The 18,762-nt window shown below is 30.2% G+C and overlaps 1 protein-coding gene across 3 annotated transcripts; it reads left to right on the forward strand.

The window, feature by feature from the left end:
* The first annotated feature begins 364 nt into the window (after positions 1-364).
* Positions 365-18,281, forward strand: LOC142235141 (uncharacterized). 3 transcript variants are annotated; one of them, XM_075306397.1, is made up of 2 exons: positions 365-452; positions 17,175-18,281. In XM_075306397.1, the coding sequence occupies exons 1-2, from the start codon at positions 437-439 to the stop codon at positions 18,026-18,028; spliced, it is 870 nt and encodes a 289-aa protein (XP_075162512.1). In that variant the 5' UTR covers positions 365-436; the 3' UTR covers positions 18,029-18,281. The 3 variants fall into 3 exon arrangements, with proteins under 3 accessions (XP_075162512.1, XP_075162513.1, XP_075162511.1); XM_075306398.1 differs by lacking the exon at positions 365-452 and adding an exon at positions 5,009-5,080; XM_075306396.1 differs by lacking the exon at positions 365-452 and adding an exon at positions 6,609-6,715.
* Positions 18,282-18,762: the final 481 nt, after the last annotated feature.

Here is an 18,762-nt window from a genome sequence, read left to right on the forward strand (position 1 = left end):
AATAATAATAAAGTAAATAAATAATGAAAAACCATATTGTAATTAAATTTATTATATTTTACAATCATTTTTACGCATTGAATTTTTATTTATGAAAATCAAAACAAAAAAAAAAATTTAAATAACTGCAAAAAATTATCATTATTTTTGATTTTAAGATTCAACAAGAATTAAAAATTTCAATTTAACGATTATAGTTGTGAAATAGCTGGTGATTGGCAATTCATTTTATAATCGATAGTACCCATATTATTTATAATCGGTAATATCCATATTATACTTATCGATAAATAGATTTTATGGAATTAATACTGTATGCGTCATCACTTGATGGTTGATAAGAAACACTGCTAGTTTCTTTACAGTCTCATTTAAACCACCACCATAGTAGGATCGCTCCAATTGAAAAAAAAAACAGACAAAAAATATTTTCAACATGAATTTCGAAGGAGGTAAATTAAAATATATACTTTACTTTATACATATAAAATCATAATAATACTTGTATTACTATATTTCATTTTATTTTGTACATAAAAAAAATATTTAATGAAAATCATTTTGGTATCATTGTGTTTGGTTGTTGTCGCACTTGTCGCTGCTGCATTTGTTTAAATTTTCTTCGCGGTATTCAGGTTGGTATCTTTTTTGTGTTCGGTTGTTGTCGCTCTTGTCGCTGCTGTATTTGTTTTAATTTTCTTCGCGGTATTTTTTTGTTCGTTTTCGCACTTGAATCGGAGAATTGAGTGTTTGATATTGACAGCTACATTTAATACAAGTGAATACTATTTTTTCTTATACTAATTTTCGCTCTTGAGGTGGGTATTAAGTTCGAGTTTAGCCGCTAAAATCGCTAAAGTGAAAACTAAATCAGTAAAAAACGGCATTAAAATTATACATATTTGTTGCAAATTTTATTATAACTTGATGGGGAATACCCCAAAGCAAAGTTTATATTCCTTAAGGTGGATTAATTAAGAAAAGTAATCGTGAAAAAATGGCGATTTTAGCGGATAAACTCGAACTTAATACCCACCTTTATCTATAAAAAAAGTGAACCAACCATGAAGGAAAATATTAGAAATACGTAAATATTTTTCGATAAATTCAAGAAAAATTTTAGAAATAATATTTTTTTGCAGTTGTTAAAGAATTCGTAGTTTCAAGAAAAAAATGGAGTTCAAAACTGTAAAATTGTATGGCGTTAAATTTTGTTTCATTAAATTTAGGCACGAATCTTGGAAAATTACTTTCTTCCGTTAAAGTGGTATGTTTTTTAAGCAAGTAAAAAAAACATTTTTGATTAAAAGAAATAATATTTAAATTAACTGAGATATTGAATTCTTGGATTAAAATGCTTCACACTGGCTAAATTTTATTTTCATGATTTTGCATATTTGGTTTAAAGTTTTTTTTTTTTTTAATTAAGAAAAACATGTGTTCTTTGTTATAATTTATAATTGTTATAATTTACGCTGTTATAACTTGAATTTTTGAATTAATATTTATTTTTAAGTGAAAAAAGTAGTGGCTTAATAAGAAAATTCATACAACCTAAATAATATATTGAGAATTATTCATTTTAATTATTCAGTTTAATTTTTTTAATAAAGAAAACATATTTCTATTATTCATTCTTCAGAACTACTCGTATTTCATTCTAGTGGTAGAAAGTACAAAATGAAATTTAATACGTGACCGTCAATTCTGTTCTGATTTTTGTTTTGCTTGTATTTTAGTTTGTAACAGGATACATTATAATTATTAATTATGTTTAAGTGAAAAAAGTAGTATGAAAATTCATACAACCTAAATTTTAGGACATGCAATTTCTACAATATTAAAACAAAGGAGTTTTAATTAAAAGAAAATTCATAATCTTTGCATTTTGTCAATAAACTTAAGACACGAATCTTTTCTTAAGTACCTCCGATAAATTCATATGTATTTAGGGTGAGGCAAATTTTCCCAAAAATAAAGAAAAACGTTTTAGATTTAAATGAATTATCGAATCTTTAGTTTAAAGATAAAAAACTTTAAATATAGGCAATTGCATATATTGAGAATTATATAATAATAATAATAATAATAATAATAATAATAATAATAAAGTAAACAAATAATGAAAAACCATATTGTAATTAAATTTATTATGTTTTACAATCATTTTTCCGCATTGAATTTTTATTTATGAAGATTTAAAGCAAACAAAAAAAAAGTATATACGGCCGTAAGTTCGGCCAGGCCGAATCTTACACGGATGAAAAAGACTGTTTTTCATATGTTTGGCTATAAACATTATATGTTTGGAACACAAATTTTTAAACACAATATTTTTGAGTGCAAGCATATAATGTTCATAAACTAGCATAACATGTTTGGGACATATATGTTAATATGTTAGAACATATTATGTTTGGGACATAAAATGTTTGTAAATATAATATGCTTGGATGCAAACATATATTAATTTAGAAATAGCCTATAAACATATATGTGTTTAGTAGCTTGGAGCGCTATTTAACAGGGAGCGATATTGAATTAAGTTGGTGGTTGTTGCTTGTTATTACAAAATTAACATTTTATTTTTCCTTGGGCAATTGATCAGCTACTTCTTTGATCCTTACAAACTGTGTGGTCCGCTGTTCGAATCCCCGTCCGGCAAAAGGTAAAATTAAAATAAAAAAATCATACAATTGAATAATTTCTTCTACAATGTTTGTATTACAGAAAAAGGTGCTAAGAACTAAAAAATCTCGTGGAAGTGAGAAAGATGTCGGGGAATATACACTTGGGCAGAAACAAAATTTTGAGCATTCAGGTCGAAAACCTATGTTGTTAGCACCTATATTACCTGTTTATTTTCATAATTCATTATGATTGTAAATATATAAATAAATAAATAAAATTTTGAGCACAATATTGTTTGGGAGAATTTTTTTTAAGCATATAATATTTTTGGGTGCAAAATGCTTGCAAACATATTATATGTTCACATAATAACATATTGTTTTTTGGAAGACAACATTATTGAATTTGGATGCAAAAATACAAAATGTTTGGAACTTAGACTACCCAAACATATATTGTTTAGACCAATATGCTTTCAAACATATTATATATTGGAAGAGATCAAACATATAAATGTTTGGGCAATACCCAAAAATATATATGCTTGAAGCAAAATATGTTTGGGAGTATATGTTACAGAAGCGATTTTTTGTGAGCGTGTATGTACCCTCCACCAAGGATTGCGTAGAAACTTCTACGAAAGACTTTCATCCACAAATTTCAACTCACATGGTTGTTAAATATCATATGCTACCACCACGTACCAAATTTCAACCAGATCGAATGGATTTTGCTTCTCCAAAAGGCACCGGAGGTCAAATCTGGAGATCGGTTTATATGGGAGCTATATATTATTATGGACTGATAGGAACCAATTCCTGCATGGTTGTTGGATACCCTATACTAACATCACGTACCAAATTTCAATCGAATGGGAAGAATTTTGCTCTTCCAAGGTGCTCCGGAGGTTAAATCTGGGGATCGGTTTATATGGGGCCTATATATAGTTATGGACCGATATCGACCAATTTTTGCATGGGTGTTTGAGGCCATATATTAACATCACGTACCAAATTTCAACATAATCAGATGAATTTTGGTCTTCTAAGAGGCTCCGGAGGTCAAATCTGGTGATCGGTTTATATGCGTGCTATATATAATTATGGACCAATATGGACAAATTTTTGCATGGTTGTTAGAGACCATATACTAACACCATGTACCAAATTTCAGCCGGATCGGATTAATTTTGCTTCTCTTAGAGGCTCCGCAAGCCAAATCGGGGGATCGGTTTATATGGGGGCTATATATAATTATGGACCGATGTGAACCAGTTTTTGCACGGTTGTTAGAGACCATATACTAACACCATGTACCAAATTTCAGCCGGATCGGATGAAATTTGCTTCTCTTAGAGGCTCCGCAAGCCAAATCGGGGGATCGGTTTATATGGGGGCTATATATAATTATGGACCGATATGGACCAATTTTTTCATGGTTATTAGAGACCATATACTAACACCATATACCAAATTTCAGCCGGATCGGATGAAAATTGTTTCTCTTAGAGGCTCTGCAAGCCAAATCTGGGGATCGGTTTATATGGGGGCTATATATAATTATGGACCGATGTGGACCAATTTTTATATGGTTGTTAGAGACCATATACTAACATAATGTACCAAATTTCAGCCGGATCGGATGAAATTTGCTTCTCTTAGAGGCTGCGCAAGCCAAATCGGGGGATCGGTTTATATGGGGGCTATATATAATTATGGACCAATGTGGACCAATTTTTGCATGGATGTTAGAGACCATATACTAACACCATGTACCAAATTTCAGCCGGATCGGATGAAATTTGCTTCTCTTAGAGGCCTTGCAAGCCAAATTTGGGGGTCCGTTTATATGGGGGCTACACGTAAAAGTGGACCGATATGGCCCATTTGCAATACCATTCGACCAACATCAATAACAACTACTTGTGCCAAGTTTCAAGTCGATAGCTTGTTTCGTTCGGAAGTTAGCGTGATTTCAATAGACGGACGAACGGACGGACGGACATGCTCAGATCGACTCAGAATTTCACCACGACCCAGAATATATATACTTTATGGGGTCCTAGAGCAATATTTCGATGTGTTACAAACGGAATGACAAACTTAAACCTATGGTGGAGGGTATAAAAATGAAAAAAGAAAAATATTATTTTTGATTTTTTGAGAATTGAAAATTTTTGATTTTTTGAGAATTGAAAATTTCTATTTAATTGTAGTTGTGAAATAGCTGGCGATTGGCAATTCATTTTATAATCGATAGTACCCATATTATTTATAATCGGTAATATCCATATTATACTTATCGATGAATACATGCATACTGTATGCATCATCACTTGGTAGTTGATAAGAAAAACTGCCAGTTTCTTTACAGTCTCAGCTAAACCACTACCAAAATAGGATCGCTCCAATTGAAAAAAAAATTATTTCCAACATGAAATTCGAAGGAGGTAAATTAAAACATATACTTTACCTTATATGAAAACAGAATAATACTTGTATTACTACATTTAATTTCATTTTGTACATAAAAAATATTTAATGAAAATCACGTTGGTATTTTTGTGTTCGGTTGCTCTCACTGCTGCATTTGTTTAAATTTTCTTCGCGGTATTCAGGTTGGTATCTTCTTTGTATTTGGTTGTTGTCGCTCTTGTCGCTGCGGCATTTGTTTTAATTTTCGTCGCGGTATATTTTTGTTCGTTTTCGCAATTGAATCGGAGAAGTGAGTAGTGTCGCTAAAGTTTCACATATATAAGCTGATATTGACAGATACATTTAATACTATTGAAACTTCTAATTCTTCTTAATTTTCTTATATAATTTTCGCTCTTATTTATAAGAAAGTGAACCAACCAGGAAGGAAAATATTAGATTATATTTAGAAATACGTAAATATTTTCGACAAATTCAAGAAAAATTTTAGAAATAATCATTTTTTTGCACTTGTTGAAAGAATTCGTAGTTTGAAGGAAAAAATGGGAGTTCAAAAATGTAAAAACTGTATGGCGTTAAATTTTGTTTAATTAAATTTAGGGCACGAATCTTTGAAGATTTCTTTCTTCCGTTAAAGTGGTATGGTTTTTAAGTAAAAAGAATATTTTTGATTTAAAGAAATAACACTTAAATTAACTGATATATTTAATTCTTACATTAAAATGCATCAAACTGGATAAAATTTATTTTCAGGATTTTGGTTTAAAGTTTTTTTTTTTGTTGTTTTTTTTTTAAATTAAGAAAAACAAGTTTACTCTGTTATTATTTATAACAGGATACATTACAATTGTTATAATTTGGATTTTTAAAATAACATTTATTTTTAAGTGAAAAAAGTAGTATGTAAATTCATACAACCTAAATTTTAAGATACGCAATTTCTACAATATTAAAACAAAGGTGTTTTAATTAAAAGAAAATTCATAATCTTTGCATTTTGTCACTAAACTTAAGACACGAATCTTTTCTTAATTACCTCCGATAAATTCGTATGTATTTAGAGTGAGGCAAATTTTCCCAAAAATAAAGAAAAACATTTTAGATTTAAATGAATTATCGAATCTTTAGTTTAAAGATAAAAAAAAACTTTAAATATAGGCATAGGCATATATTGAGAATTATATAATACTAATAATAATAAAATAAATAAATCATGAAAAACCATATTGTAATTAAATGTATTATGTTTTACAATCACTTTTCCGCATTGAATTTTTATTTATGAAAATTTAAAGCAAACAAAAAAAAAATATATAAATAACTGCAAAAAATTATCATTATTTTTGATTTTAAGATTCAACAAGAATTGAAAATTTCAATTTAACGATTATAGTTGTGAAATATCTGGCGATTGGCAATTAATTTTATAATCGATAGTACCCATATTATTTATAATCGATAGTACCCATATTATACTTATCGATAAATAGATTTTATGGAATTAATACTGTATGCGTCATCACTTGATGGTTGATAAGAAACACTGCTAGTTTCTTTACAGTCTCATTTAAACCACCACCATAGTAGGATCGCTCCAATTGAAAAAAAGAAACAGACAAAAAATATTTTCAACATGAATTTCGAAGGAGGTAAATTAAAATATATACTTTACTTTATACATATAAAATCATAATAATACTTGTATTACTATATTTCATTTTATTTTGTACATAAAAAAAAAATATTTAATGAAAATCATTTTGGTATCATTGTGTTTGGTTGTTGTCGCACTTGTCGCTGCTGCATTTGTTTAAATTTTCTTCGCGGTATTCAGGTTGGTATCTTTTTTGTGTTCGGTTGTTGTCGCTCTTGTCGCTGCTGTATTTGTTTTAATTTTCTTCGCGGTATTTTTTTGTTCGTTTTCGGAATCGGAGAATTGGGTGTTTGGTATTGACAGCTACATTTAATACAAGTGAATATTATTTTTTCTTATACTAATTTTCGCTCTTAAGGTGGGTATTAAGTTCGAGTTTAGCCGCTAAAATCGCTAAAGTGAAAACTAAATCAGTAAAAAAACGACATTAAAATTATACATATTTGTTGCAAATTTTATTATAACTTGATGGGGAATACCCCAAAGCAAAGTTTATATTCCTTAAGGTGGATTAATTAAGAAAAGTAATCGTGAAAAAATGGCAATTTTAGCGGCTAAACTCGAACTTAATACCCACCTATCTATAAAAAAAAGTGAACCAACCAGGAAGGAAAATATTAGAAATACGTAAATATTTTTCGTAAATTAAACAAAATTTTAAAAATAATATTTTTTTTGCACTTGTTAAAAGAATTCGTAGTTTTAAGAAAAAAATGGAGTTCAAAACTGTAAAATTGTATGGCGTTAAATTTTGTTTCATTAAATTTAGGCACGAATCTGGGAAAATTACTTTTTTTTTATTTAAAATAACTTTCTTCCGTTAAAGTGGTATGTTTTTTAAGCAAGTAAAAACAAAATTTTTGATTAAAAGAAATAACATTTAAATTAACTAAAATTTTAAATTCTTGGATTAAAATGCTTCAAACTGGCTAAAATTTATTTTCATGATTTTGCATAGTTGGTTTAAAGTTTTTTTTTTTTTTTTTTTTTAATTAAGAAAAACATGTTTACTTTGTTATAATTTATAATTGTTATAATTTACGCTGTTATAACTTGAATTTTTGAATTAACATTTATTTTTAAGTGAAAAAAGTAGTGGCCTAATAAGAAAATTCATACAACCTAAATAATATATTGAGAATTATTCATTTTAATTGTTCAGTTTAATTTTTTTAATAAAGAAAACATATTTCTATTATTCATTCTTCAGAACTATTTCATTCTAGTGGTATAAAGCAGGGCTGTGGAGCCGGAGTCCGAATCTTGGAGTCGGAGTCTGAAGATTTTGCTGGAGTCGGAGTCGTAAAAATTTTGCTCGACTCCGACTCCGGCTAAACCAAATTTTTTAAAACACTTCATATTTTTGTAACTAAGCAAATTTTTACGCAAATTAGCTTCCATTGCGTTATTCATTCGATCAATGTACAGCATGATTGTAAATGAAAATCAACTTCCAATTACACAGAAAAAAATATCACCAAAATATTTCCAATTAAAATGTTAATTGAAGTTGAAAATTTTTTCAATTAATAAATTAATTGATACAATTAACTTTTTAATCATCATAGAAATATTAAGTTAATTAAGTCAATGATTGAAAATTTTAAAATTTTTAATTAAAAAATTAATTGATACAATTAACTTTTTAATCAAATTCGGAAGACTAATTCAGTTAAAATTTTTTTAAAATATTTAATTAAAAATGTATTTCAAACAATCATTTGATAATCCAAATAAAAACTCTAAGCCAATTCAGAGAGTAATTAAAAATATTTACCTTTTTTAATTAATAAATTAATTGAGTTTTGCAATCAACATCAATTAAATTTTTAATTGAATCAATTAAAAAATTAATTGAATTTTGCTGAAAAAATCAATTAATTTTTTAATCAAGAATTTTTTCTATGCCCAATTAAAAATGTGATTGATACTATCATTTTCGTGATTGAAGACATTTCAATTAAAAAATTAATTGGATCAATTAATTTGGTGATTGAATCAGAAAAAAAATTTTTTGTGTGTACGGCTATCTTTTAATGTTTCCTAAAATGTTAGACTAGCAGATGGGCTGGATCGATCCATTTTAATGCCCGAAATTATTTTTTTTTTAATTTTATTTTAAGGCCATATACATATGTGGAATATTGACAGCAAATTTTTTTAAAGTTGTTTTTTATAGAAAATTTTGTCAAAATGTTATTTGTATAAAAAGTTTTGTCAAAATTTTATTTCTATAGCAAATTTTGTCAAAATTTTATTACTATAGAAATATTTTTTTCTATAGAAAATTGAGTCAAAATTTTGTTTCTATAGAATATTTTGCAAAATTTTATTTCTATAGAAAATTTTGCAAAAGTTTGTTTGTTACACACATTTTTTTCTTAAATTTTATTTCTATTGATAATTTTATTTCTATAAAAATTTAAGTCAAAATTTTATTTCTATAGAAAATTTTGCCAAAATTTTATAGTAATAGATTTTTTAATAGAAAATTTGGTCAAAATTTTATTTCTATAGAAAATTTTGCCAAAATTTTATAGTAATAAATTTTTTATTAGAAAATTTTGTCAAAATTTAATTTCTATAGAAAATTTAGTCAAAATTTTGTTTCTGTAGAATAGTTTGCAGAATTTTATTTACTACACAAAAATTTTTCTAAAATTGTATTTTTATTGATAATTTTTTCAAAATTTTATTTATATAAGAAAAAATTGTCAAATTTTATTTCTATGGCAAATTTTCTCAAAACTTCTTTTCTTACTGATGCTCACTGCTATAAACAATGTATTCAAAATTTTATTACTATAGAAATATTTTTTTCTATATAAAATTTAGTCAAAACTTTATTTCTATAGAAAATTTAGTCAAAATTTTGTTTCTATAGAATATGTTATTTTGCAAAATTTTCTATAGAAATAAAATTTTGTTTGCTACACATTTTTTTTAAATTGTATTTCTATTGATAATGTTTTCTAACTTTTATTTATATAAAAAATTTTGCCCATAAAAGAATTTTGCCCATGTCCATAAAGCTCGAAAAATAATTGTATAATTAGATATAATGCATTTGGACGTCAATTGCCTGTTTCGGTAGCAGGCTAACATGAAATATAACAAATTTTATTTCTATAAAAATTTTATTCAAAATTTTATTTCTATATATTTGGTCAAAATTTGATTTCTATAAAAAATTTTGCCAAAATTTTATTTCTATAGAAAATTTAGTCAAAATTTTGTTTCTGTAGAAAATTTTGCAAAATTTTATTTACTAGACAAACATTTTTCCAAAATTGTATGCTCACTGATACTCACTGCTAAGTTGAAAACTTGTAGAAATGACTCAAATTTTAAAATTTTTCAATGAATGAATCATAAATGCATTTTTGCGAAATTGTCTAAACAATTATAAATATTTCCCAGCTATTGCCCGAGATTTTGTAGAAGTCTGATTTAAGATTTTATCAAAATGTGGATCTAAATACAAAGTTGTGCAGTATATTATAATCGGCCCGCCCGACTTTAGACTTTTCTTGTATTTTTATGTTTTGTTAAAATTGTGTTACGTCCCATAACGTTAGATTTAAATTTTAAGTACATAGATTTTGTAGAAGTATATACAATTTTGTCTAAATCGATTCAGATTCAAATTCATGCATATGGGAATATAAACCTTTATATAGCTCGCAACAAATTTAAAGGATTTGATATAGTACCAATAATTTTAGTCCACAAATACTTATAACTGTTGGTATCTTCTCATATTATGATGGGTATTTATAGCATTATTTTATTTATTAAACATTGCCCTAAATTTGAAATATAGAGTTTAATTGGCATTTAATGTGAAATTAAGACCTGTTTTTTTGCACACATAAATAAATACGATACTTTATATCGATCCACTTACGGTACCCCCACAATATAACTACAAATTAGTGGAATTAAAATGAGATTTAGTTATATTACACAGAGTCGACTCCGGAGTCGGACTCGAGCTGATGAAAAATGCTGGAGTCGGAGTCGAGCAAAATTGGTTCGACTCCACAGCCCTGGTATAAAGTACAACATGAAATTTAATACGTGGCCGTCAATTCTGTTCTGATTTTTGTTTTGCTTGTATTTTAGTTTGAATTGTATTTTTGAAAATAATAACATCTAGATATTTGTTTGGAAAATAAAAAAAAAAACATTGTTGAAACAATTTTTTGGAAAATATATTTTCAAAATACCAATAAGAACAATTGGAAACTGACGACTGGTACAACCAATCTGACTTCAAAATTGTTATCCATGTATTCCAGATTTTTACGATTAATAGATATTTTATGTGGTTCAACATTTACTTGAGCTCCATCTATTTAAGTGTGATTGTACTAAAGGGTGATACGGTCAAAATTTGGTCAAGGGAAAACGCGTGTAAATAGGTGAAAGCGTTTATTTAAAAAATCAAATTAAATTTCTTTTTCAAGTTCAATTAGTATAAAATTGAGGAAAAATATTCAGTTAGGCTTTTGCTTTTCCAACTCCGAATTGCCGGGCCTCACGCTTGACACCTGCCATCAGATTTTGTACAGCCACCTTCTTAGCCGCAGAAAGCCACTTTGCCTTGAACTGCTGCTCGTCCTTAGCAGTTTTTTGGTCTTATTTAGGTTCCGCTTGACAATAGCCCAGTATTTCTCAATTGGGCGGAGCTCTGGCGTGTTGGGAGGGTTCTTGTCCTTGGGAACCACCTGCACGTTGTTGGCGGCGTACCATTCCATGGCCTTTTTACCGTAATGGCAAGATGCCAAATCCGGCCAAAACAGTACGGAAAAACCGTGTTTCTTCAGGAAAGGCAGCAGACGTTTATTCAAACACTCTTTTACGTAAATTTCTTGGTTGACAGTCCCGGAAGCTATGAAAATGCTGCTTTTCAAGCCACAGGTACAGATGGCTTGCCAAACCAGATATTTCTTTGCGAACTTTGACAGTTTTATGTCCCGGAAGCTGCTTGTAGTCGGCTTTGACGTAGGTTTCGTCGTCCATTACCACGCAGTCAAACTTCGTCAGCATCGTCGTGTACAGCCTCCGGGATCGCGCTTTGGCCGTCGTATTTTCTTTATCATCGCGATTTGGAGTCACTACCTTCTTGTAAGTCGATAGTCCGGCTCGTTTTTTGACTCGATGCAAGGTTGTAGACGATACACCCAGCTTATTTGCGGCATCTCGGATATAGAGGTTAGGGTTTCGCTTGAAACTATCGGCAACTCTCTTTGTCGTCTCAGCGGCTTCCGGTTTTCGATTTCCCCCCGATCCAGACTTCCTGGCTGTCGACAAACGTTCCCCAAACATTTTAATTACATTTGTAACGGTTGATTTGGCAACTTTTAGCAATTTTGCCAGCTTTGCGTGCGAGTAGCTCGGATTTTCGCGATGCGCGAGCAAAATTTTGATACGCTGCTCTTCTTGCTTGGACGGCATTTTGACAACTGAAGAGTGAATTCCAAAATCAAAATAGGAGCAACACACACACACCTTCAAAATGAGGGGTGTTCAGGTTTTTTAAATGCAAAATTGAAAGAAATACATCAAGTTTATATTGACCAAATTTTGACCGTATCACCCTTTATATGATCTGTATTTAACTATTGATTGAATTGCTTGATTTGTGAATTATTGGAAAGCATAGTTTTGATAACTCTTTTATACGAAATCTGGTTTGCGAGTTCGAAACAAGGCAAAACGAGTAGTTAATTATAACTCCTTGCGTTTTTAATTTCATGGAGGATTAATATTGTTTGTTTTGCGAATACGTTAACCAGAAAATTGGGATTTCTAAGTGCTAGAATCATTTTCACCGAAATTGAGTCGAGTTCCTTGAAATATCAAAGTCGTATGTTTCCAGCCACTCTAGTATTTTGGGAACCCTATAAAATTTATTTTTTACAATAATTTCGAATTTTGCCATTTCAGGTAACGATTTTCAAATGAAGATTTCATGAATGAGATTTGTATTCTAATTTTAATTTTATAGAGCATAAATTTAAAACAATTTGACGCCATAAAAATGATTTTATTGTAATGAAGCTACATCTGCGGCTGGGGATCAATACAAAAATCCTTAAAGGGAAGGTCAAAATCTTTGGATCCAAGTAAACTTGTTTTTGAGTTTTATTTAATTTCCCAGCAAAAAAAAAAAATAGGAAGTTCTTCCTAACTTATTACTTTTAAGCTACATCAAGGTACATTAAGGTACATCCAAAAATGCTCTTCTAGAGATGGACTTAATTTTCCCTTCATAAAAAGTTATTTTGCGTTGATTCTTTGTTTTACGCAGTTTTACCAATAAATTAAAATTTTCTGAATGTGTACCATGTACAGGAACATTTCTCTTAGGCAGTCTTAGAATTTGTTATAAAACATTGACTAGTATTATTCAAAAAATCTTTACGGATAAGTTAAGAAAAAATTTATTTTTGTCTTTCCCTAATATTCTTAAATAAAATCCGAAATACTGAAAAATCATTACATCTGAAGAACAAAAGCGAGATCAATGCAGCTTAATGCTTAATAAGATTACTTTCGCCCTAACAGGTTGGCTGATAAGTCCCCGGTCTGACACATAGATGGCGTCGCTGGTATTAAATGCATATTATTTTTATATAGTACCAACCTTCAAATGATTCGTGTCAAAATTTTACGTCTGTAAGTCAATTAGTTTGTGAGATAGAGCGTCTTTTGTGAAGCAACTTTTGTTATTGTGAAAAAAATGGAAAAAAGGAATTTCGTGTTTTGATAAAATACTGTTTTCTGAAGGGAAAAAATACGGTGGAAGCAAAAACTTGGCTTTATAATGAGTTTCCGGACTCTGCCCCAGGGAAATCGACAATAATTGATTGGTATGCAAAATTCAAGCTTGGTGAAATGAGCACGGAGGACGGTGAACGCAGTGGACGCCCGAAAGAGGTGGTTACCGACGAAAACACCAAAAAAATCCACAAAATGATTTTGAATGACCGTAAAATGAAGTTGATCGAGATAGCAGAGGCCTTAAAGATATCAAAGGAACGTGTTGGTCATATCATTCATCAATATTTGGATATGCGGAAGCTCTGTGCAAAATGGGTGCCGCGCGAGCTCACATTTGACCAAAAACAGCAACGTGTTGATGATTCTGAGCGGTTTTTGCAGCTGTTAACTCGTAATACACCCGAGTTTTTCCGTCGATATGTGACAATGGATGAAACACTCCTGAGTCCAATCGACAGTCGGCTGAGTGGACAGCGACCAGTGAACCATGTCCGAAGCGTGGAAAGACTCAAAAGTCCGCTGGCAAAGTAATGGCCTCTGTTTTTTGGGATGCGCATGGAATAATTTTTATCGATTATCTTGAGAAGTGAAAAACCATCAACAGTGATTATAATAGTCACTGTTATTGGAGCGTTTGAAGGTCGAAATCGCGGCAAAACGGCCCCATATGAAGAAGAAAAAAGTGTTCCACCAAGACAACGCACCGTGCCACAAGATGGCATGGAGAACGATGGCAAAAATTCATGAATTGGGCTTCGAATTGCTTCCCCACCCACCGTATTCTCCAGATCTGGCCCCAGCAACTTTTTCTTGTTCTCAGACCTCAAGAAGATGCTCGCAGGGAAAAAATTTGGCTGCAATGAAGAGGTGAGCGCCGAAACTGAGGCCTATTTTGAGGCAAAACCGAAGGAGTACTACCAAAATGGTATCAAAAATTGGAAGGTCGTTATAATCGTTGTATCGCTATTGAAGGGAACTATGTTGAACAATAAAAACGAATGTAGACAAAACAAGTAAGGAAAGTCTAAAGTCGGGCGGGGCCGACTATATTATACCCTGCACCACTTTGTAGATCTAAATATTCGATATCTTATCACATCCGTCATATATGTTGGGGGCTATATATACATACATTTAAATATCACTCGATCTGGACAGAATTTGATAGACTTCTACAAAATCTATAGACTCAAAATTTAAGTCGGCTAACGCAATAGGGTGGAACACAATGTTAGTAAAAACATATGGGAAACATATAAATCTGAAGCAATTTTAAGGAAATTTCGCAAAAACTTTTAATACATATCGCTCGATATATATGTATTAGAAGTTTAGGAAAATTAGAGTCATTTTTACAACTTTTCGACTAAGCAGTGTCGATTTTACAACGAAAATGTTGGTATTTTGACCATTTTTGTCGAAATCAGAAAAAACATATATATGGGAGCCGATTTCAACCAAATTTGGCACGCATACACACAAAAAAAATTTTCTGATTCACTCACCAAATTAATTGATCCAATTAATTTTTTAATTGAAATGTCTTCAATCACGAAAATGATAGTATCAATCACGGTTTTAATTGGGCATAGAAACAATTCTTGATTAAAAAATTAATTGATTTTTTCAGCAAATTTCAATTAATTTTTTAATTGATTCAATTAAAAATTTAATTGATGTTGATTGCAAAACTCAATTAATTTATTAATTAAAAAAGGTAACTATTTGTAATTACTTTCTGAATTGGCTTAGAGTTTTTATTTGGATTAACAAATGATTGTTTGAAATACATTTTTAATTAGTCTTCCGAATTAGATTAAAAAGTTAATTGTATCAATTAATTTTTTAATTACAAATTTTAAAATTTTCAATCATTGACTTAATTAACTTAATGTTTCTATCATGATTAAAAAGTTAATTGTATCAATTAATTTATTAATTGAAAAAAAATTCAACTTCAATTAACTTTTTAATTGGAAATATTTTGGTGATATTTTTTTCTGTGTAGCTACAATGCTAATTCTACTCCCTGTGCAAAATTTCAACTAAATCGGAGTTAAAAATTGGCCTCTGTGGTCATATGAGTGTAAATCGGGAGAAAGCTATATATGGGAGATATATCTAAATCTGAGCCGATTTCAACCAAATTTGGCACGCATAGCTACAATGCTAATTCTACTCCCAGTGCAAAATTTCAACTAAATCGGAGTTAAAAATTGGCCTCTGTGGTCATATGAGTGTAAATCGGGCGAAAGCTATATATGGGAGATATATCTAAATCTGAACCGATTTCAACCAAATTTGGCATCCAAAGCTACAATGCTAATAATTCTTCCTGTGCAAAATTTCAACTAAATCGGGGCAAAAAATTGGCCTCTGTTGTCATATGAGTGTAAATCGGGCGAAAGCTATATATGGGAGCTATATCTAAATCTGAACCGATTTCAACCAAATTTGGCACGAATAGCTACAATGCTAATTATACTCCCTGTGCAAAAGTTTAATTAAATCGGAGTAAAAGATTGGCCACTGTGGTCATATGAATTTAAATCGGGCGAACGATATATATGGGAGCTATATCTAAATCTGAACCGATTTAAATAAAATTTGGCACACTTGACTACACTACTAATTGTACTCTTAGTGCAAAATTTCAACCAAATTGGGGTAATACTCTGGCTTCTGGGACCGTATTAGTCCATATTGGGCGAAAGATATATATGGGAGCTATATCTAAATCTGAGCCGATTTCAATCAAATTTACCAAACATTGGTAGAATGTCAATTCTACTCTTTATGCAAAATTTCACGAAAATCGATAGTAAACTTTGGCCTCTGTGGTCATATGAGTCTAAATCGGACGAAAGATATATATAAAAGCTATATCTAAATCTGAACCGATTTTTTCCAAAATCAATAGCGACCGTCTTTGTTCCCCAAAACGACCCTGTGCCAAATTTGAGGACGATCAGACTTAAACTACGACCTGTACTTTGCGCACAAAAATACATGAACAGACAGACAGACGGACATCGCTAAATCGACTCAGAATTTAATTCTAAGACGATCGGTATACTGAACGATGGGTCTCAAACTTTCCCTTCTTGACGTTACATACAAATGCACAAACTTATTATACCCTGTACCACAGTAGTGGTGAAGGGTATAAAAATATGGGAAACATTTAAATCTGAAGCAATTTTAAGGAAACTTCGCATTAGAAGTTTTGGAAAATTAGAGTCATTTTTACAACTTTTCGACTAAGCAGTGGCGATTTTACAAGGAAAATGTTGGTATTTTGACCATTTTTGTCGAAATTTCAATCTAGCTATTTTTAGAATTTTTTTTTTTTTGCTTTTTTTTGGCAAATCTAGCGGTTTTTGGTGAAACAATTCTGGCAACGCTGAAACACATATATGTTAATAGACTATTTCTAAATTAATATATGTTTGCATCTAAGCATATTATATTTACAAACATTTTATGTTTATAGTTTATAGTTTATGAACATTATATGCTTGTACTTAAAAATATTGTGTTTAAAAATTGGAGTTCCAAACATATAACTTTTACACCCCAACCATATGAAAAACAGTATTTTTCGTCCGTCTATTTGTTGATTATCGATGATTGATAGTAATTTTTTATCTCTCTTATACTTTTAGCTAATTCACCCAGTTACTACGTGTCCGTAACGAATTTTATTGAACGTTATCCAAATTTCTTAAATTGGACCCCCGGAGAAGATTGGAAAGTCTACCAAGTTGGACCCACTTTTAAATATCCACAAAGTGTTCACGATTCCCAATTGTATGCATACAATGGAGTATTTATGGAGTTATTCATACGTAAATGTTTATGTCAAAAATTCCAACAACCTCTAATGGATAGATTTACAGAACGCATACTAAACAATAACTCTTACGAAAATTGCGAAATCAAATTACTATTGACCGCATCCTATCTAAAGTATATCGATCCGAAATTCGATGCTATAGATATTGTGAATGAAATTAAAATTGTTGCCATGTCACAACGTCTAACTTTTACGGAACAAATGGAGAATGTCAACAATGTCATGGACATGGAGGTAGATTATGCTAATCTAAGGGCTATTCAAGAATTCATCAATAGTTTACCTTACGATCGTCTCACGTATAAACAATTTTGTGAATTGTCATGTGAAGAGCTAATATTAATTGGAGTTCCTGACTTCATATTTGATGACTCAGTAATTTTGCAAGTATCCACTTCTATGCGTCCAGAGCTATATGCAAGGAAATGCAGCAAGATGTTCTTCTATACTTTGGCCCATTATTATGAAAACTATTACCATCAAAATTTGAAAAAACAATATACCCTAATCGTCTACAATCCCTTGTTGGGCATTCGATATGAAATGACTATCAATATAAATGCAGATCTATTTCGAGGAGTTCATTCTTCATTAGAGAAATGCGTCAAGATATTACCCAAGTTTACAGATCCTACAATGTGTGATCACTATACCATTATGTAAATACAATAATTTAAAAACAATTTAATTGTTATTATGTGTTAACAATTGATTATTATTAATCATTTTTTTATTATTCAATATATATTTTTCTAATTTTTATGATAAGTACATTTATACAAGAGACATTTTTCTATGGTTATATAATTTGAAATTTGTAAAAAAAAAATTAGTAAAGATATTTCCCGTTGCTTTTGGGAAAGTAAGATTTTTATATTTATCATATTTTAATAAACAATAAATAGACTATCTAGTATTTTTTGTCGATTTTCGAGTTTTTTTATACCCACTATCATAGAATGGTGATGGGGGTATAATAAGTTTGTCATTCCGTTTGTAACAAATCGAAATATCGATTTCCTACAATATAAATTATATATATTCTTGATCAGGGAGAAATTGTAAGACGATATAAGCATATCCGTCCGTCTGTCTGTTGTAATCACGTTACAGTCTTCAAAAATGGCGCTATTGTCCGGAAATTTGGCACAGATACGTCTTTTGTCTGCACGCAAATCAAGTTCGAAGATGGGTTGTATGGATCCAGGTTTTGATATAGCTTCCATATAAACCGATCCCCCAATTTGGGTTCTAGGGCTTCTAGAAACCGTAGTTTTTATTCGATTTGCCTAAAATTGGAAATATAGAAATATTTATAAGTGTACCGAATATAGTGTGTATCGGTCCATGTTTTTGGTAAAGCCCTCATATAGACCGATCTACCGATTTGGCTTCTA

The sequence above is a fragment of the Haematobia irritans genome, chromosome 4 (assembly GCF_050003625.1).
Source record: "Haematobia irritans isolate KBUSLIRL chromosome 4, ASM5000362v1, whole genome shotgun sequence".
Taxonomy (NCBI): domain Eukaryota; kingdom Metazoa; phylum Arthropoda; class Insecta; order Diptera; family Muscidae; genus Haematobia; species Haematobia irritans.